Here is a 21,849-nt window from a genome sequence, read left to right on the forward strand (position 1 = left end):
AAGGGGAGGGACTCTAGTTACTAATACAGTATAGTTTAGTATATTAATCATAGTATACTGGAGTAGTATTTTTTCAGTTTCATTTTATTGTTTCACACAATGAATACAATATCAGAACACGCCAAATAGTAATATGGGTTCACAAATTCAAAATAACAATAATATGGAGCAAAATAGAACTTCTTAATAAAAATAAAAATGTATGATTACTCATTCATTGTGTGTGCAGGAAACAATAAGTCAGAAAGGCTTTAGGTCTGATCCTTCAAGCAAAACATTGCTTGGAGGATGGCACAGTATAGTACAGTTTAGGATAATGTACTACATATAATTAAAATTCTCACTAACTGGTATCAATATTTTTTTTTTCGTTAACATCTTCCAAGCAAGTAGCGTAGCTCTCCTGTTAAACAATTTACACACCAATAGCAGGGGCCTAGCCAGGTTTTGACCTGGGGGTGGGGGAGAGATTTAGGAATGCATAACTAATTCTCTATCCCAATGAAAACGAATTGGTCATTTTTAGCATTTTAACCCACTGAGTACATCAGCACCCTCTCCCCACCTAATAAACCCAGCCCATGCCCATGAATAGGTGTTACTCATTTAAAAATAGCAAGCAATTCATGTCGGAAGCCGCCAATTCTGGGCGACCTAGTTTAATTGACTTTCATTAACACATCTTATTCTATTTGATACAGTGTGTAACCTACGACCAGCTGACAAAACAAACTAAACTTGTGAATTTGCAGAAGTCAGTCAGTTTGCGGAATATTTTTGCTTACTCACAAAAGGTTTGGGAGACCACTCCATTTCCAAAAAACACTCTTGAAATAGGGTTGAGAAATGAGCAGTAAAACAGTCAAATTATATGAAGTGTAAAACCACAACTTCGGTTCACTTCAAACTGATTGAATATCTTCTTTCATGTAGGCTTACAAAACTACTTTCACAATTACGACTACAAACAAGTACATACTTGATCAAATCCTAAACCCATACCACCTTAAATACAGTAGTTTCATTCACCTCCTACCCTCTGTAGACAGGGTGATTGCTATGCTGGCCAAGTTGAACATTGAAGCATCTCCAATCAATTCAAAGTGTAAGGTATTAAGATGTTTGCTCTTGTATACACTTTTATCATCACACTTATGGCAATAATGCACTTAACTAGTATAGCTCCCTAATATCGCACCAATATCACTAACCCACTTAACTTCAGAAAATGCATCAACGTACCTGTGTCTCCCCCACTTAAGTCCAAAATCTATTGTGAACTTTTCTTAAGCAGGGAATGTGGCCCCAGACTGAGTTTATTTGGAATCGCTGCCCCTGTTTACAAAGAGTATCAAATTCATTATGGCATTTGTGACTCACAGCCTAAAACACTTCTTGTCTGTAATTGCTCAAATTTACAAATTATTATAATTACTATTATTAATTAGTCATTATTTCTACTTTTTTTTGGTTAAGATGTACAGTATTGTTATTAATCATTTCTTCAATCAGTATCAAAATTATTATTATTAATATAAGTAATCCACAGCCATGTTTTATTAATTATGATCTATATTTAACTCAATCTAACTAAACACCCTTATCACTGATTCATTGGAGAAACAACAATACCAACACCAACATTAGCCGCCAAATTTGTCAGATAAGGGTAGGTCTCAAAACAACTTCAGATTAAAAAGTAGAATTCTTAAAACTATACAATTAAAGTGATGGGTAGTCATCAGGAAGGAGGACAAACTCTCGGCACGTGGGACATGTCTTCTGCTCGTTCATCCATCGCTGAATACACTGAAAAAAGAGACAAGAAATAACATGCAAGTTAATGGTTACGTTTTACACTAAAAATAAATCATCTATATGAATTAACACAGTTTTGGCTAACTATTATATTGTAATGTATTGGAATTTGTAGCAAATGTGTCTTCAATTAATCAATCAATCACTCATCTAAATTGACTTAATGCTCTCAAATAGGGAAATCATAAATAAAACAAAATTGAAACAAAATTAGTGAAAGCACAACAAAGTTAAATCTTTAGTGGTATTTTTTTAAGATAAGCTATTTTCAGATTTGTAGTTATATATAATTATTTTGAATTAGATAAAAAAAAATTTACAGTAAATAAGACCTTTCCAAAGTGTCAATCAATCTTAAAAGCTGATCAAACAGGGCCAGGAATATGCATGTGTCCTACAAACACAACGCGTATGATTTTACACTGCTGTTTTGTGGGACCATAGTCAACAATATCCAAGGGGCGGGGCTTAGTGGAAAGGTCCAATGGGGAACGTTTTAATAATTATCATGGATAGCTTCTTACGTCCGTGTGGAACACGTGCTGGCATTCCAACTTGCTGACCGGCTTCATTGGCATTTCCTCATGGCATATCACACATGGGTCTTCCTCTTCCAAATTCAAAATCTTTGTTTGCTTTATTGGCATTGTCTTCCATGTCCCAGGTTCCCTTGCTGTACTTATACCAGGTGGCAACTTCTTTGGATAAGCCTGCTTAGCTGGTTGATTTACCTGAAAGATAAGTGAACTCTGTACAACATCTGCTCTCAATTTGTTATATGCTCATCTATTATAAAAAAAAAACCAAAATACATTATTAAAAATGCAATGGCTATTGTTACACCAGTTGTAAACCAATTCCTAATTCTGACTAGATGTTATTGTATGTATGCCAATCAGAGTTGGCTTAAGACTGGCGTAACCATAGCCATGGCATGTTAAAAAACTTACAGGATGATCTTCCTCCCTCTTCAGAACCAGTTTCACAACTCGATCAATAATATCCTTGGCAGGCAGTCCAGATAAAGAGCCACCATTAGCTTCACGGACCTTGTTTAAAAACATCGCCAACTGTCCTCTGAAAATTTAAATGTAATGATATGGATATTGGAGCAGTGATTTACCAAAATGATTGATACACATGCATATACACATACTGTACTTCATTACTGCCCTACTCATCTGCTTTCAAACTCCCTGTTATTATTTCCCCTCCTATGAAGTCCAAACCATTCTGATTTGCTATCAGCAAACTTAAGCTCCAACACATTAAATTTAAACTTATACCACTAATCATCAGAGTACTTTTAAAGTATCACAAGTAATATTTGTCCCAAAGGTTGATACAGGCATGCACACAAGTGCACATATATTTGATGTACTCAGGGGCGGATTTGTGGTAGTTAGTGGAATAACAGTTATCAACATAGAGGGGGCTGATGGGGAAGGGGACATGAAGGTAAATGTGTGGGCACTAGCTGGAATAATGAGGTGATTTTAGTGTTATTTTTTTACATAGCAAATTTCCACTGGATAAGGAAGCTCCACACTCTGCTACACCCCTGGTGGCAGAATCTGTACCCATTACAATTGTCCCTCTCATATATGCATTTTAGTAGACATTATATTGAGATTGAGTAATGGCTGTATATTATGTACTAGTAAGTGTTTATAAAATTTTTATAAAATTACTTTGTATATCGATTGTCAAATATAACACCCAGCTGGTAGATAAGCTTATCAAAACTTTTCTTAAGGTGTGGTGGAGCAGCTGGAATGGGGCCAACGTATCGTCCAGAAACTTTGTTTCCTGCCATTGCTCCTGTAAGTAAAAGATACCAGAATAAATCCTTTTTAAACCAAAATGTTAGACTCTTTAGAATCAGAATGAATTTTATTGTTATGAAATCATCAGTAAGTCATGAAAATTGTCTTCCTTCTTACAATAAATCAATTTCATAATCAAAAATATCCAATAATCAAATATGCAAAGAAGATCCCATAGTTTTGGGTAAAATCAAGTTTAATAAATAAAATAAGCCCTATGGAATTGGACTAAGAACACAGGAAACCTGATCAATTTCATCAGTGTAAACAAGAGCATTTAAGTATATTTTAGGTGGATTTTTTGCCAGGATCATAAACAAACATTCACAGGTCTATTTTACTTATAACAGCAGTATACATACAAACATACCTAAACTGTGTGTTTGCTGCTGCACACTAGCTTGGCTCTTTTCTGGGACCACGAAAGGCTTTGCAGCACTTGCAAATGCCGCTGTTGGATTTTTCTTGTTCTCAAGTGTTGTAGAGGAAGTAGGTGTAGCAGCCTTTTGTGGAACACTGTAAGAAGCTGCCGTATGACTTGGGTGAGATATCCCACTGTGGAGCACATCTGGTGGACCACCTTGAGCCATTGCGTGGAGGTTCCCTCCTCCCCTGCCTAAGGGATTACTGTAAACTTGTGCAGGCTGGCTCTGTGTAAATTGTCCAGCCATATGTGTTGTTAAATTATTTTGAGATGCATGAGTCAGATTCTGGTGTTGATGCTGTTGATACTGCTGTTGCTGGAGATGCTGCTGCTGCCACTGAGAGTTGTCTTGATACCCTTCGTACAACTTCTGTGTAGTATTTTTTTTATGCGAGTTGGAAGCCATGTAGGATGCTTCTCTTCGTCTGGCTTCATTTTGTTGGGCACTTAACCAGGTATTTTTCTGGCTGGCTGCATTTGATGATGCCACTGTTGCGGTAGCAGGAGTCTTTAATTGACCCTTTGGATTGCCTGCTTGATCTGCATCAACATCAGCCGAAACTGCTTTTTTTGAAGGCCTGACCTACAATGACCAAGAAAATTGTCAAAGATCTTTAGGGAGTCTCTTCCACCATATGCAATCCCCTCTGTTAAGATACTATAGACTCATACATATAACCTCAAGACTCAATCAAGCATAAAGTTCATTCAAGCATGAAGATATATCTCCAATTTACAATTGAATGTGAATTGAATAGAAGAAACTTACTGATTGTGGAGGAGGCCAAAAAGGTAAAACATCTTCAATTGGTAGCAATTTATCCAATGGTGTACCCGACTTGACTTTTTGGATCAACCCATCATAGATACTCTATTAAAAAAAAAAAATCAAAATAATTACTAATACCTAGTAAAGTGTTACTGATTTACAAATAGGCCGATATAAAAAAAGTGCATAAATGTTAGATGTAAAAAATATAACATAAAATTCAAATAAAATAAGACACAAAATATATAAAATACAAAATAAAGTATAAATGCAAACCCCCTACCTTGACTTCTCTAACTTTCTTTGTATTTACACCGACAGTTTCCTGCCAAGTTTTCATAGCATCCATTGTGTCTCTAAAAAAACACATTACAAAAAATTAAAATTATACAAACATTCTATATTATTATGACTTGTTAAAATCATAGTATCATATAATTACACAATGACTGTATGATAATTTATACAAATATTGTATATATGATATATGTACTGTAGAACTGCTTCATTGATAATAAACCAAGCAAAATTGATTTAAAATTACTGCAAACTTTTGTCAAGGTTATAAAAATGACTATGTTAGTACAGTATTACGATAATGTAGTTTCTTTAAATTAAATATTGTCATAAGATTCGACTAACCCTTGGTCAGAGTTGACCAACTTATCTCGATTGGTCTCTGCCTCCTTGATCACATCCATTAATGTCTTACACTGATTGGTACATATCGACTGCAATAGTTTAACCTACAAATGTAGAAAGAACCAGAAATAATTTGTAATGAAAAAATACAGACACATGAAGGAATACATTAAATTTACAAATTTTACATAATTTTTGCAAAATTTAAAATGAAAATTTCTGATAATCTGGCAACTACCACTGGGGGACTTCCAGATATTTTGAAAAATACTGTTACCTCTGACTCTTCAGCTCTGTTTTTCAAGGCCTGAGATGATTGGGAATTTATCTCAATCATTTCCTTCAATTTATTCTTCTCAGCCTTAAAATTTTCTCTGAAAAGAAAAAGTTGCAACTAAAATAATTGTGTGTACCAGAGAGAGAATACAGTACCCTGAATGCAAAAATTGTAGAGCTTATAGAAAAATTCAATCTGATTGGTCAATTGTGAAGTTTTATTGACGCACAGAAAAATCCATTCTGTTAGATGATACAAGTTTGAGCAAAATAAGTTAAGTTTCATGAATTGTGAATGCATATTATCAGTTTCATATTAGAATATATATTAATAAAAATTATTTGAATTGAAAAAAAAAATATTATTATTATAAAAACTCACCTTTCTTTTAAGATGTGTTGTGACATTTGGTTAAGCTTGTGATCTTTTTTAGACATTTCAGTTGTCATTCTACAAAGTGGATTGAAAAAAAACCAAATATTTTTAGCAGATAACAAAATCTAAAAGTTTCTTTTTTTGCATACATTAATTTAGATTAGTTTTGTTTCATTCAAATCAAGAGTAAGATGTTATTTTTTCATTCGTACACCATTTTTTGTTTTCCTATCCATGGTGGTGTAGACCACAAATACCTTTAAAAAAACAGGTTTGTACAATCCCCACACTCTTACTTCATGTTCTACCAAAAAAACACTTCACATACTATTATACATAAAAGAAAAAGTTTCTATAAAAGTGATACAGCATACATACTTTAGTATATCCTCATCTAGCGTCTGTAACTTATCATCTTTAGTCTTTCCTTCACTAATATACAAAGACCGTTCTGTATGCCACTTCTTCTTATTCTGTTCTACAAGAGCTAATTTCTCGTTCAGTTTTTTAGACAATTCCTGTATAAAAAAAAAAAATATCTTAATTAAAATTCTTAATTAAAATAGAATACATTCTTAATTAAAGTAGAACACTTTCTATTTTTACTTTTTTACAATTTAATAATCTTTGTGAAATAAACAAACAAGTAAAAATTGTGTCTATTTGAGATTTATTGGAAGTTGATAACATAAGCCGGGGCACACCCTGCACCGAGGGTCGTCAGCTGACAAAATGCCATGGAGCATCAAATGCGATGAGGCGCCCAACAGATCATTATTAATATGGACCCCTCTGGAAATAAGTCCCTTAATAGGGTTATCCAAGTATCATTTCGTTTTTCAACATGTTTTTTTTTTCCCTTTTGTATATTTTTGTTTGTATGTACAGTTGAGATATTGATCAATCAAATCAAATCAAAATTACAATCCCCTCAGGCTGCAACAATTATCAGCAGACAGCACTTCACCAAAGCCCCCTCCCCCAGCCTAAGTGGGTCAATTCAAACTATTTCCCCCTACCAAAATATGGAATCTGCGCCACTGGCTACATCAGTTTGTAAACGAATAATTCACCAATTGCTTAATATTCATAGCTTCCTGGGGCTCCTCCGTCTCCTCCCCCATCGGCAGCCCCAGACGGCCCTCAGCCAAAATGCCTGCTTCACTTGTTTAGCCCCCACTCGCCCTTTAGCTACTCCATCGAGCAGACCCTGACGACATCACTGTTGACAAGAGTGTGTGCGCGGCATTATTCTATTAAATTTATGATGCAGTAGTTTTTACAACCTAGATTTTACTACATACACATTATACACTGTTGGATAGAGATGAAATAACATTATTTAAAATAAAATAAAATAAAATAAATTATAATATAAATATTAAAAATTTTAATATTAAAATTTAAATAAACTCACCTCGTTCTCTAATTTCATGGTTTTCAATTCTTCTCTTAAGCTTGAAGTTTCTGCTACACCACTTTGTTTCAAGTACGTATATTTAGTCATCGTATCTTTTAAAATCTCCTGAAAGGTTGTATATAAATTACAAAATCAGTCCTGTTGTTCTACAGAGGAAGCTTAATTTAAGGTGAGTATTCTTGGAATAAAAGTAAGTATTCTTGGAATAAGACTACACAAATCAGCACAAGAACATCAGCTGAGCATCCAATGATGAAGTTCCTGCCTCTTGCAGTTGTGGACAAGGATTTAAGACCCAGCAAGGAAGTTGAGACTTGAATCCAGTTCTTAGCTCCTCGAATAATCCTCCCAGGAGAGTATCCGTCAATTTTATGTAGTTAACTCGGGTGTTACTACAAACAATGTGGCTTTTGAGTGTCCCGAGGGGCCTAAGTCAATATTTCCAAATTTCAATGTTAAATTAGGACAAAGATCACTGTTAGAGATCGAAACATCCTACGCAAGTACTCCGTTTCTTACTAGATTTTACAAAAAAGAGTTTGTCATCAATGCAATAATGAAGCTAAAAGAAACTTATTTTAAAGAAAGAATTATTAATTAAATATTTATACAATCTAAAATTGTAAAAAAAGTTTGAGGAAGTAGAATATATTGAATAAGAACTTTGACTTAGAAAAATTACCTGTAGATTATCATTTTTAGCCACCATTTCTAAATATTCCTGTTTATATGGTTCATAAGGTGTTGTATTGAGACCAATATTCTTTGATTTTGGGGTGCACTGTACATACTTCGTCTTCATATGCGATATCTTTTTTTGAATAGCAGTACAATGATCTTTGAGCTTAATGATACTAGAAAGAGTCATCTTCCAAACATATTCTGGTATTTGTATAACATCATCAATCTCTTCTGGATCAAAAATTGAAGTCTTTTCCAGAGTAAACCAGTCCAAATCTGCCTCTAAAGCAGTCACTAAATCAAACCCTTGATGCCAAATCTTCTCTCCCTCAACATTTTTATCGTCTACTATATCCGAATTCTCTTCAGACCCGTTTGAATTACTTATGGAATATGATTCATATGATTCAGACTTTATAATTGGTCCAAAAGGAGTGGGCTTGTTGAGACAGAAGCCTTCTAGTATTTCTGGTGGAAGAATAGAACTTGAATCACTTGTAAATTTGCCATCTATTTCATCATCTTTTGAATTTGAAGATTGATTAACTGGTTCCATATCATTGGGTGACACAGTGCCTATTCCAGAATCATTGCGTTCATCACCTTTATTTGATGAATAAACTGGAGCCTGCTGCACTGGATTAGGCACGCTACTCTCGATATTTAAAGCATCTCCATTGTCAGGAATAGATTGCATATCAGTTGCAAGATGGTCATTCACATTAGGGTCAATATCATAAGACCCTTCCAGTTCAAGTTCCTTCCCTAATATTTCATCATCAATGTATTCTTCATCACCTTCAAAATCAACCACTAAAGATTCTTTTCTGGGATCAGTTATCCCTCCAATGTCTATTTTACCAACTTGATATCCACTTTCAGGATTTAAATATTCTTTTTCATCCTTTTCTGGATTATCTTCTTGAGAAACAGAGCTGTCATCTTCATCTAATTCCTCATTTTCATCCGTTTCACTGGATTCTGCATCTGATTCGTCTGACAGCTTTTCTTCATCTGATTCGAGGTCATTTATTTTGATTTCATCAACACCATCTACAGTCTCTTGTGATTTTATATATTTATTCATGTGATGAATTAAAGTGGGCTTTGAACCATGAACATTGAGGTCCTGAATGTCAAAAGGGGTCAGTAATGGCTGGAAGTCTCTGACAGTCCGTTCTGGCGATTGATGGTATGGTGCACCAACTGGATCAAAGTCTGTGTCCACAACATCACCATGCTTTCTGGCGAGTATTTCCTTGCACCTGACTGCATGCTTTAAGAGGCAGATGTGATCCTCAAACATTGCAAACTTCAAAGATTTCAAAAGGAACTGAGCCAGACCTCCAGTAGCTTTTACAATAATGTGTGCTTCAGGTGGAAAGGATTTGAAATCATCCAGAAGAATTCTGCTACTTATTGGCAGAGGTCCTTCTTTTTCTAAAACAGCATGAAAATACCTATAAAGAAAAAAAAATAAAAAGTAAATAAAATGTAACTGCAATAGGTGAGCTGTTGTGACAAAATGAGTCTTGTGGTACGAAAAATGAGTTACTGATATATTTAGATAGATATATGTATAAGCTTTATTTTGGTGTTTAAATCATGTTCCTAGGTTAAGTACAACCGGAGTAAGATCATTTTAAAGTTCAGATGTCTGAAAACATACTTATAAAGATAAAAACAAATTATTGTCATATTACACCTAAATATGGGCACATTAAATTTGTTAGTGTGGACAGAGTAATATACTTACGAGTAGATCATGTATACAGTTTCATTAATGTTTTCCACATTTTCGAGCAACAAAGCTTGGGCATCTCCAGAGCCACTGTCAGAGGAAACGCTGCTTTCATCTTCCACAACAGACGGCATTAAAAATTTGCTAAGAAATAAATAATCTTTCTAATCAATCATATCAAACACCATTTTAATCAAATTTTGACAGCAATTTGTTTAACAATTTGCAATTGGTTATTATATTTATTTTTTTTTAATTACTTGGGCAAGATTTTTTTAATACCTTGTTTCACAAACTTATTTTTTTAAAGATCTCCACAGGAGGGCGGAAAAAAAATAAACATATAAATTTGTTTTCTCATTTAGCAAAATGATTTTGCCAAAACCATCTAGGTGGAGGAGAAAATAAAAAAAAAATTGTATTAATGAATTAAGCAATGTAGTAATCAGATTAAAAAATGCTTTCAATTTATATAATTAAGGAAAACATATATTTATCTTATCTATAGATATATACTACCGACTAATATATTCAAAAATTAACAGTAAAAAGTACTATAACTATGTATGTTCAATTGGTAAAAAATATTATATGCACTTACCTGAAATCAATGTAGCCATTTTCATCAGCATCTTCGTGACGCAAGAATCTTCGTTCTTCATCACCAGAAAATTTAAATTCAAAATCAGCGAGGCCTTTCTGGAATGGTAAAGAAAATGAAGTGAAATTAGCAAAAAGCTGTTGTTTTCTAAATGGAAAAAACAGATTAAAAAAGTTATAAACAACTTAATCTGTGTTTGTATAGTATTTGTACCAATAAACAGTACATTAGAGTTACAACCTATTTGACCATTCAAAAGCATGTTCATAACATTCTAAGTGCAAATTTGTAATAAATTATCAATTAAGCATTGAAATCATTGGCCGTATTCAACTGGTTAGTTTCAATCACATCAATATTTCGTTGAGTATTATTTTCATTCGGCTGGTTCATTAAATAAACTTTGTTGACAATAGAAATGAACGTAAAGCAGAATGTGTTAATTTGCAATAAGTTATCCACGTGACCAAAATAAACACGGCCGATTCAGGCCCGTAGCCAGGTCATTTCAAGGGGGGGTTCTCTGGGCGTGGAGTCCAGGGGACTGCCTAAGGGCCCCGGTTTGGTTGGGGCGAAGCCTCCGAAGCCACAGCAGTTTTTGTGTTTAATGGGTCTATATAATGTTATAAAAGCAGTTATGTTTTGAAAAAGATCTATGTAATAAAAGATGGTAATATAATAAAATTGGAAAATATTTTCTGAGAATTGGCATGTTTTAATCAAACCGAAAGACAAAAAAAATACCTCATGGCATAATCAATATCAATATACTCAACACATTTATTATAAAACAAAACAAGCTATTATAGGCATAAAGTAATTTACAAAGAATTATGTACTTATTATTTATAATACATAAAACATTTAAGAAGTTTTGTCTTGTTTTAACTTAAATAATGAATCTTCCAGTAGGCCTATATAAACAAATAGAGTTGCCTGTTACAAAATAAATTAGGAGCTGAACTTCTTGACTCTCATCTTGTACACTGAAAATAATAGTACTATTTTTACTACATGGCTAAAAAAGCACAAATATTGTCATTACTACAACTGACAGGGCCATCGTTAAATTAAGTCAGAGCCCAAAATATAGCATCATATTGAATACGTCATCTGACATCATGGGAACCTAAACTTTAATTACAATTATTTGTTTACTAGGCCTAATTCGAAATTATTGTTTTAAGACTTTAACCTAATACAAACTGATTAATAATAGCTGAGATTTGATGCACATTTCAGAATTAATAATTGTTTTTAGTATCTTACTGAATATTTATTGTCTACCAAATGAAATATGAATTATATATGAATCTTTAGAAATACAATTTCTACAATATTAATCTATATAAATTTATATAGATAAATGTTCGATAAATACTATCTTTCATAAAACAAACGAAATTCAGCGTGTCTATTTTCATTCCAATCAATGGCGTTTGTAAACATGTGCACTGACATCATCGTCGAATCCCAGGACTTTCGACGGCAAAGCTGGCCTGCCTGCCTAGGTCCCAGGCCAACCAATAATAATTAACAAAATGCATTATTTTTTAAATATAGGCCTATGGCGCATCCTGTACATGCCTAGTAGTATGTCCTAGTGTACTTAAGCCTAGGCCTACAATAGTTTGATGTCGTCAGGGTATAATTCTGTCTCTAAACTAAATGCAGCGTGACCACTAGGGAAAATCAAAATTCAAGATTGGGTCTAAAAAATCCCAAGATTGCTTTTAAAAACCCAAGATTCGCAAAATATTAGTATATATACATAAACTTCATTTTAAAGCGTTTTCAATGAATTATATACTGTACAGTAATTTGTACTGTATAAGCCTTAACGAAGTGTCTGGATTTTCGAGACCAGAAACTCGTTCGCTTTGGGCCATACTATTAGAAGGCCTACTCTGTGCGTCCGTGGAAAATCCTTTTTGGTGACTAAAACGTGATATCCTTTCGTCTGGCATTGTATGTTAGGCCAAGAGTTTGAAGTTTGTGCGCAATTTCACCCATTCGATATTAACAAAGTCAGTACTTCACACACATTAGGCCTATGGCCTTATTATATAAAGAGCTCTTTACAGAGTGTCTAATTGATCTGTCAATTTTATACCAGGGGCCTACAGTATTGCATAGGAGTATTTAACAATAAGAGAAATTGGGAAAACAGTTTGGGCCTTTGAAATTTACTTAAGCGGGTGTGTATGAAACCAGGTCTATGGCAACTATAATTTGATACTACGTCTAGAAGTGTAGAGATACGGACCTTATTATTAATAACTGTTGAATTCTAAATGATTACAAGATGACCAAGCATATGAATGAATCAGTCTAAAATGTTATTCAAAGATATTATACAGCTATTAAACCGCTAATGTTTGTTTTGCATGTCTATTACACACTGTCACTCACAAATGTGTGTAAAAATTGGTCGTAAAATTTGATAACAAGTTGACCATTAAAATCTATTGTAAATATTTATCCGTACACCGATTTTGTTTCAAATTGTTTGTTTTCAATATTATAGCTGTTTCTTTACAATGACAATGTTTTGAAATCGTACTGTATAACACGCCAAAATTTGTTTTATGGGCAAACAACAGAAGGCTCTAAATGTTTACAAGTTGACCAAGCGTTTTGCTGCATCATTATTTATCAGTTATGATCACTATTCAGGCAGAGAGCAGCAGGCTGATAATTTGTTTTTCCCACAGCTATTTAGATGTCGTTGTTGGTAACTTTTTTTTTTAATTGTGAGTGTAAATATTCTCTAGTGTATATACTGTAGATAAGAATTGTAGATAAATAATGCACATAAAATCAACTGTGATGGATGGAGAACGGCGTCAGTCATCTGATTAGTCCCATATTAATAGTACTGATATTTTGAATACTCCTCTTCCGCGAATTGTTTTATTGAGAGTGACTCATCTAATTCTTATATAATCACCTTAACATTTTAATCGAAATAGTTCACCATATCGTAAAAGTTTGAATACCCACCCAATTCGTTGGCGATCCTCAGTGTATGTTATGTTAATGAAACATGTCATACTGTACAACGACGGAATGTGTATTACAAAATGCCAGTACGTATTTTTTAGATTTTGACGCACTCCGTTCTGTTGTGTGTCTGCTGTTGAAAACAAACTTATTTTGTGACTCGCTATGATGACTGAGATGGACCATGTTGATTTATTAATAATATGTTGTTTGGGATGGAAAAAAGGAGAGTCAATTTTCCAAAAATGCTCCATTAGCAAATAATTTAGTGTGCGCGATGGACAGTATGGCTATGAAATTTACTAACCACATAATCCACAATCATCAAGTCGCAAAACTTTAGCTGCATTTGGTGGATTAAGTCGCAAAACTTTATCTTCGTTTAGTGGCGTCATTTGCTCTAGGTAGACGGAGACCGGTTTCGTTACCGGTTTGTACATTTCTTACGAACATTCAGCCAAAGGCCAGCGAAAGTCATCCTTATGTATGTGAGCTATCGTAAAGTCATGGTTTGCCGGAGTTGCGTTCAATTTAAATCTCCGAACTTCTGAAGCTGAGATATTTAATGTATCGCAGGCTACAATTTAAAAACGGGTGACCAAATAATGAATTAGGTGCTAAATTTTGATTTAATGCTGGGTAAGTTAAAAACAGACATTCCGTCCGAGTGGGGTTCGCTAGGGGGGTTCGCTAGAAAACTGGGGGGTTCGCTAGAAAAGGGGGGTTCGCCCGAACCATAAAAACCCCCCCTGGCTACGGGCCTGCGATTGGTCAGTTTAGCAAACAACATTTGCATTAATATAATTTACATTAAATTTCAGAAAACAATAATTAATATTTACCCACATACAGTCAAAAAATAATTGTAGGCTAACAGAATTCAAAAACTGCATGAAAACATTAAATGTTTTCATGCAGTTTTTGAATTCTGTTCAAAAAAAATTTTTTTACGAAAATCCCACATGCCACATGCTGAAGCAACCTTCATTACGCTTAGCCTGTATTGCGGCAAATACGCCATCATATTTTTTTGTCCAGTATTTACGAGTTTTCTATTTGTCTGGTCATCTTCTTTAATAAAGATTTTGCCACTGTGCAGGCCATAATACTTTTACTCATAACTTTGGCAATAGTAAGTTGATTCCAGTAACTGACCCATCATTTTAAATCTTACAATGCGGAGAATAAAAATATAGTAAAAAGTTAATTTTCATTTTTTGGTCACTGATGTTGGTTTAAGAATGGCAAGCCTCATATAAGGTCGTGATGTGACATCATCATGACCATATTTATGCGTGTCACATGTTTTTGTCAAATAAAATTTGACAGTCTGGACAGGTCTTTATACAAACTGACAAGTCACATGGTAAGTTTAAAAATAAAAATCCTGCTTTGACCTTGCTCACTTTACTGACCTTTAACTTTTGTTTCTTTTTCTTAACAGTTTTCAGATTGGTTTGTTGGTTTTCATTAATGTCGTCCTTCTTCAAGACAAATTGATAATCTTCTTGTTTTTCAAATATTTCTTGCTTTTGTTCCTTTTTCAACTCTTCTCCACCACCCACGTCCTCCTCATCCAATGTTTCCTCTATTACAGAAGTTGTGTGTGCTTCCTTTTTAGGTTTACTCTCCTTCGATTTGGTCTGAGACTCTAAAATAGACAATAAATATAAATTATTGCATGATTTATATATAGACAATAACAATAAGTTATTGCATGATTTTGGTTAATACTTTATTTAATTTTTTTTTTATTTCACAACTACATACAACAGCTGATGGCCAATTACAGGATGCCTTAGTTATAAAAACATTTTAAATATATTTTAAAACTTTTGTTATGACTGTAGAAATCGAGATTCTTATATTGCAAGTGTATTTAATTACTAGCACTAGCAGAAACTTAATATAATTTCTGCTAGTTATGAAGCTCTGTCCATTCTTTGACAAAAAAAACTGTTGTATGCCCATATATAGTCATGATGTGACTATATATGGTGATGGTGTGATGTCATCATGACCATATTTAAGCATGTAACATGTGTCACGTGTGGTAGTTTGGACAGGGCCTTTACCTGAATTGTCATTGGTCACTTCAGTGCCAGTGGCTGCTGCTTCTTCTTCCTCAGAATGTTTCTTTAATTTCTTTTTCTGTCTCTTCTTTTTAGATTTTCTAATGGAAAGCGAGGCAAAAATACATCAATATATCACTGATTATATTTTTTTATTATTTAGTATATTTTATATATAAAACTTTAAAACGAAAAGAATTGTAGTGAGAAGATAGCAACTCTCTTGTTTTTATTGTTTATTTTAGGTGATTCAATAAAAATTATACATAGCTTCATCTGCATCATAGTTGTTTTAAGATGTTATTGTTTGTATTAAGGTATTTATAAAAATTATACATTATATAACTTACATCACAGCTAGTTAGGGTTTTATTCTGTATAGTATTAATTTTTTTTTTTTTTTTTAATTGTAAATTGTTAACTTACGACATAGCTGGTTGGGGTTGGTGTGCAGATTTCTGAAGGTGTTTAGGTTTAGAATTGGCATCAACTTTGGCCTATAAAAGAAAAATTATTATTAACAATGCAGTGTATCACTAATTACAATAATATATTACTCAGTCAAGTACATAAATTTGCCAGTTTATTTTATTCTACTAATTATGCAGGATGTTATATTTTAACAGGCAAAAAAGCATACTATGGGGTCACTAAACATCTAATATGAATGCATGAAATTTCTCACCTCTGACCTCACTTTGCCATCATTTCCATAAGTTGCTATTGTAAAGATTGTCCCAAGGCAGTCTGGAGTACAACATGCCTTGTTTAAAATATCCTATAAAAATTGAAAACAATTAGTCTTTTCCTAGAATTGTTACATATTGCAGTGGTCGAAACTTGTAAGTTTAATCTGATCCAATGAGATATGTTTATAGTAATCTAGTCATTATTTTTTCTAAATATATGTGAAGTTTATATTTTTTAGCAGTACGTCCTGCGTATGACGGTGGTTTACTCGGCTATTACTGCTCCCTGGTTTAACTATGATGATGTTAATTTGACAATTTTTTGAAGGGTTTGTTAACTTTAGTGGTTGTTTTTGTTTTGCCAAAATACACAAGACCAGTGTATAAAACACCAGATGATATCGAGAATCACTTTCGTACTGGAATTTACTCATGAAGGAGAGTTAACTTCCAAAATGACTTTAAGCTGTCAATCAATCAATCAAAACAATGTATAGCACTAACCTTTTCATGAGTACGGTCATAAAAATCTACTCTGCAATGTTTCCAACAGCCAATGTGGTAGTCTAGTCGACAGTCCTCTGTGCAAAGAATGTGTACGTAACCTTTGAAGTCAATATCTGTCAAGTATATGTCACGCTTAGAATATGTACAATTTTGAAAATGACAAACTGCTAAAGGTTTCGGTGGATTTTTACAATCATGAATTAGTTCTTCAAATGATTCCTGAAAACAAAAAAACACAACTTATTAACTTGTCAAATATTCTTAAAAAACACTTAAATAATAAAAGTACAAAAAGTGCAAAAGGAAATTTTAGTAATGGTGGTGGTGGTGGTATTATAAAAAAAAATTTAGCACAATAAATAAGAACTGAAGTTATATCAAATATATTTAAAAGTGTTTCATAAATTTCTATATTATTCTTAGCAGTGTTTATAGTAGCAACAGAATTTGCAGTAGTACTGCTAGTCAGGGCTGAAAAAAGTGTGCAACCAGCGGTCGGAGGCATTGACCCTTACCCCAAAGGCATTTTAGGAAAAAAAAAAATATTTTTATTAATTTTTTTTTTCTTTCATTACACATCATAATTTAATGCATACCGGTAATTAAATTTGATATCTATGCTTGCTCCAAACCACTAAATTTACTACTGTTTAACTATAATAGTGTAAACAATAACATCTGGTGTTGGAGGCATTTGATCAAAATAATTTTTAAGGTCGGACGCACAAAAATATTTTTCAGGCCTGCTGGTAGTTGTAAGCCTATAGCAGACTTACCAAAATACAGTCTGAAACACTTTCTTTAACTGGTTGAGTAGTCTCAGGCCAAAATATCACAGGTTGTGGTTCGGGAGATTCATTCAAGCATTTCTCGCCCTTTTTAAGTTGTTCAACTGCTTCTGTAAATCTGAGATCAATGCAGAGAAACAAAGTAAGTTTACTAGACTCTCAATTACAAATTATCCAATAATAAACGCTGTTCATTCAAACAGAGGGGTACATAATGCAGAGATGTTACTGTTGAATGAACAGCATTTATTATTAGAAATTAACACTGTTCATTCAAGCAGTAACATCTGTTCATTCAAATGGAGGGGTACATAATGCAGAGATGTTACTGTAAAAGATTTATCTTTTGATACTCTGTGCAACAACTCCCAGCAAAGCAGACTGATCAAAAGTCCAGTGTAGTAAATCCTTGCCAAGCCAGTAGGCCTAATAGGGCTACCTTATCCGCAGTTTCTATAGCACGAAGCAGATGAGACTGCAATACTCCCCCTCAAGTTTGAGAAATCAAACCTTGTCCACTGCTCCAAACAGCTTTCACCATAGCCTAGTGTACTAACCTGTTAATTTTTTGAAAATAACATCCAAGTCCGTAATAAGCAAGAGGGAAGTAAATGTCGGCATGGTCCTTCAATATCCCTCCAAATAGTTGCTCAGATTTCTGGATCTCCTGTTTTAATAGAACATCAGATTTCATTGAATTAAAAATGCATTCATCAAGAAATAATTTGTCATCTTTACGTGGGATAGCCTTCTCAAGGTTGGAAAGTGCTCTTCCAAAATGCTGTACATATACATTATACTTTTACCATTCCCAATGTACAACATTGTGTTTAAAGTGACTTACTAACCTACATAATAATTGTCACTCATTTTTTTTAAAATTATTTTTATTCTATTTTTGAGCTTTTAACAAACTGCATATACAAAGTACATGTTGTATATATAGTTTGTTAAAAGCTGTATATACAAAGTACATGTTGTACTATACAGTATTAATCATAATTATATTATAAATAAATAAAAAAAATAAATTGAATTGATTATATATTTCTTAATTTAATTTACATTAATGTAATAATAATTGTACCTAATATCAATAATATTATTAATAATGTTAATAAAATAAAATGTAAAATTATAATAAAAATGTTTTATAAACCTCACCTGTAGTTTTATACTAGTAAGGCAAATGTGACCAAAGCAGTATGTGAAGCTCACATATTCCAATTCATTCATACCACCATACTGAGAGAGAAAAAAAAACATAACATGTAAGAAGTTGCAAATGGCCAATCACATTAAATAAGGTTTCCTAACAACCTTGTCAGGTGTGGTGGGGCTATTGTTTATCACATCCTCTATAGAGGCTGGCTAGGAAGTTGTGCGTATAATACCTATTATAATAATAATACGATACACTTATATAGTGCTTAATGCCAACAAGGGCTCTATTCACTTAGCATTATTACCCCCGGTCATTGGATCAAGCACATTATGGAACACACACTCAGCTCCCTGGGGAGGGAAAATTCCATAATGCATCTGTAATCAGCATATTGTGTTTGAGCCTAAAAAGGTACCCACCCCCTCGCATCCAGGTGAAGAGAGACAACCGTAGGGGAAGTGCCTTGCCTTGAAGGACACAAGGAAAATGCACAGCGAGGGTTTCAACCTCTGACTACAATGTTGACCCTAACTGCAGAACCCTAACCTACCAGAAAACCATCCTATATTGTATATATATTTTTTAAGCTAATAAGTTAAACACACAGAAGATTGATTCACATAGAGTTTGTCACAGTTAGTGCATTTGAGGCGAATGAATGAAGAACACACTTGAGTTCAGTTGGATTGAACCAGGAATATTAAGGTAAAAATGGTTGAGTTCTCACTGTAAGTAATATTTAAATATTGCTGCTTGCAAACTTACTTTTACCGGGCAGTCATGTATCAGTTTAACAGCCTTCTGGTATTGCATAAAAGCCTCATGCTCCTTCTTTTCCAAATGGTATTTAGATCCAAGTGCAAGTTCCCTTTTCAATTCAGCATTACTTAGTTTAGGAGTGGGGTCAGGCTCAGGGATGACATCAGGCTTAGGAATGGGTTCCAATTTAGGCTTGGTCACCAACTCCTGCATTTCAGCCATATTTACCTGTTAAAACAAAGCCAGACTTTTCAGCATTATATAACACTGTAATGATCCAGACTTCACATTTACTCCATCACACAACGTACAGAGGCGGATCCAGAGAGATGTCTAAAAGGGGAGGCCCCCGGAAGGGGCCGAAAGTGGCGCCGATCGAGATAACAATACTGTAGGAGGTCCAGGGGCATTAACATTTCTAGATAGCCTGTATCCGTAGCAAACATTAAACAGTATGTTAAGTATGTAAACCATTTGAAAGTGGAAATCAATGTTGAAAAAAACTCAAGAAATCAAAACTATAAATTACCTTACTACTTACTGGAGTGACACTGAAAGATGGGGCTTCTGCTGGTTTTTTTCTATTAAGCTTCAGTTTAATTTCTATGGTCTTCATCTTTTTCTCAGGTTTCTCAATTTTCTTTTTCTCTCTTAGTCTTTGGCTTAGTCTTAGACTTCTCTTTTTCCTTATTCCAATAAGAGATTTTTGAGTTGTCTAAGGATATACAAATAATCATAATGTAACAACTTTTCAAGCATCTTTTAAATTTCTCAATGTTATAGAATTTTATTTTTTTTTTTAAATTTGATCAAAGATATCAAAATCGCAAAGAGATAGGTTGGGGCAGAGCAAAGCCGGTCTCACACGTTATATTAACTTACGACAAGTGTCAGTAAGACACGTTCACTATAAAATCGCCTGGTGTGCAGGAGTGGGGGAAAGGTCTGAGAGGTATTATGTATTCGACATGACATGGATAGCCATACAAAAGCGTACATTATCGTAAAATTTTGAGCATGTTCAACAAAATTGTAGTCGTGCTGAATTACACATGGGCATGGTCTGTGGAAGTCTCTCTTCCCTAGGGAAATAAACAAGTTTTTCTTTGAATGTTCTTCGTTTACCTTTAAACCTATTCATGAATATTTCAGCACTGTTTATTACTATCCTATAGATTTAAGTAACACTAACCACTCCACAAAATTTAGAATAAGAAATTTCACATTGTATGTTACTCACCTCAATAAATTCTGATTCAGAAGCATCATCAGAAAATGAGTCTAATCCGTCGGAAACTAGATCCGGCATAGATTCGGAGTCTGACCTCTCGCTACCAGATTCATCGCTTGATCCCCCCTGCTCAACTAACTCAGGTACATCATCATCATCATAAAAAACTTTTTTCCCTTTTTCTAAATCATTTTCTAGATTCATAAGAATAAATAAGAGTATTAAATATGTTTAATATGTGATTAAAAATTATTTCCTAAAAAAAATATTAAACAATAAAATGTACACTATAGGCTTGAGCATGTGACATAACTGACCTCCTTAATTTTACAATTACATTTGTTTTAAAAAAACATTTTAATGTTGTCACTATTTTCATTCAACAGTCAGGATCTGGCAACTTATAGGTTGGTACAAATTTGTGGAATTACATGCGAAAACTCATACATGCATTGTATACTAGAGATGTAATAACAATGACCAAAACAATAACAACACAATTATATATACTTACTAAAATCATAAAACTTCTTCTTTTGCATTAGCAGGTCTCTTCTTTCATTAGGCTCTTCGGCAAATTTTAGCCCAGATTCATTCTCACGAATAGCACGTTCATGAAAATCCAACTCAAAAAAGGCTTGTGCATATCGATAGCAGCCTTTAGCCCAATTTGATTCTAGAACCAAAGCTCGACGGCTATCCCACAATGCTTCTTGAAACTTCTCTGTTTTTAAGTAAGTTTGTGCTCGGTTACCATATAGGAAATGGTTATGTGGACTGTAAATAAATAACAATTAAAAAAAAATAAGACATACTCAAATGATAAATTACAATTTTTTTTCTTTTCATCCAGGAAAATAAGTAGGTAGTTGTTGGGCAGTAAATGGATGACATTGTGGTTACTGAATTTTATGTGTACATACAAATACTTCCCAGTTAATGGAACATATTTGACATTGAGCATATCAACTCTGTATCCATATAAAATGCATATTCAGTAATTCTACAAGATCCTGCTTAAAATGCAGACAAACATACATGAATGATACATTGGGAAAAAA

General features: G+C 33.7%; 2 protein-coding genes across 2 annotated transcripts in view; both read right to left on the bottom strand.

Annotated features, from left to right (window-relative positions):
• Positions 1-68: 68 nt before the first annotated feature.
• LOC117114928 lies at positions 69-21,570 on the bottom strand. Its single transcript, XM_033258550.1, has 27 exons — positions 21,303-21,570; positions 20,798-20,982; positions 20,099-20,272; positions 19,564-19,785; positions 18,798-18,878; positions 18,191-18,300; positions 17,622-17,751; positions 16,843-17,064; positions 16,335-16,427; positions 16,076-16,146; positions 15,653-15,750; positions 14,993-15,228; positions 10,575-10,672; positions 9,989-10,117; positions 8,234-9,692; positions 7,549-7,656; positions 6,510-6,649; positions 6,138-6,206; positions 5,757-5,853; positions 5,480-5,583; positions 5,121-5,193; positions 4,838-4,939; positions 4,015-4,651; positions 3,510-3,639; positions 2,769-2,895; positions 2,343-2,549; positions 69-1,809 (listed from the first exon to the last, which is right to left on the bottom strand). The coding sequence occupies exons 1-27, from the start codon at positions 21,328-21,330 to the stop codon at positions 1,723-1,725; spliced, it is 5,217 nt and encodes a 1,738-aa protein (XP_033114441.1). The 5' UTR covers positions 21,331-21,570; the 3' UTR covers positions 69-1,722.
• Positions 21,571-21,724: 154 nt separating this feature from the next.
• Positions 21,725-21,849, bottom strand: part of LOC117114941 — an 11,362-nt gene continuing 11,237 nt past the window's right edge. The window contains exon 9 of the mRNA XM_033258571.1: positions 21,725-21,804. Coding sequence (XP_033114462.1) covers positions 21,725-21,804 — 80 coding nt within the window. The remainder of the gene's footprint in view (positions 21,805-21,849) is intronic.

The sequence above is a fragment of the Anneissia japonica genome, unplaced genomic scaffold, assembly GCF_011630105.1.
Source record: "Anneissia japonica isolate Jap-2015-1 unplaced genomic scaffold, ASM1163010v1 scaffold288189_len579620_cov203, whole genome shotgun sequence".
NCBI lineage: Eukaryota > Metazoa > Echinodermata > Crinoidea > Comatulida > Comatulidae > Anneissia > Anneissia japonica.

Bases quoted from the DNA above. Each gene is read 5' to 3' on its own strand.
- LOC117114928 (XM_033258550.1), bottom strand. From the start codon at position 21,330: ATGCAAAAGAAGAAGTTTTATGATTTTA. The intron at 5,194-5,479 runs GTTAGTCGAATC...GTGTTTTTTTAG, and splicing joins TTGGTCAACTCTGACCAAGG to AGACACAATGGATGCTATGA. The intron at 2,550-2,768 runs GTAAGTTTTTTA...CTTATCTTTCAG, and splicing joins AGAGGGAGGAAGATCATCCT to GTAAATCAACCAGCTAAGCA.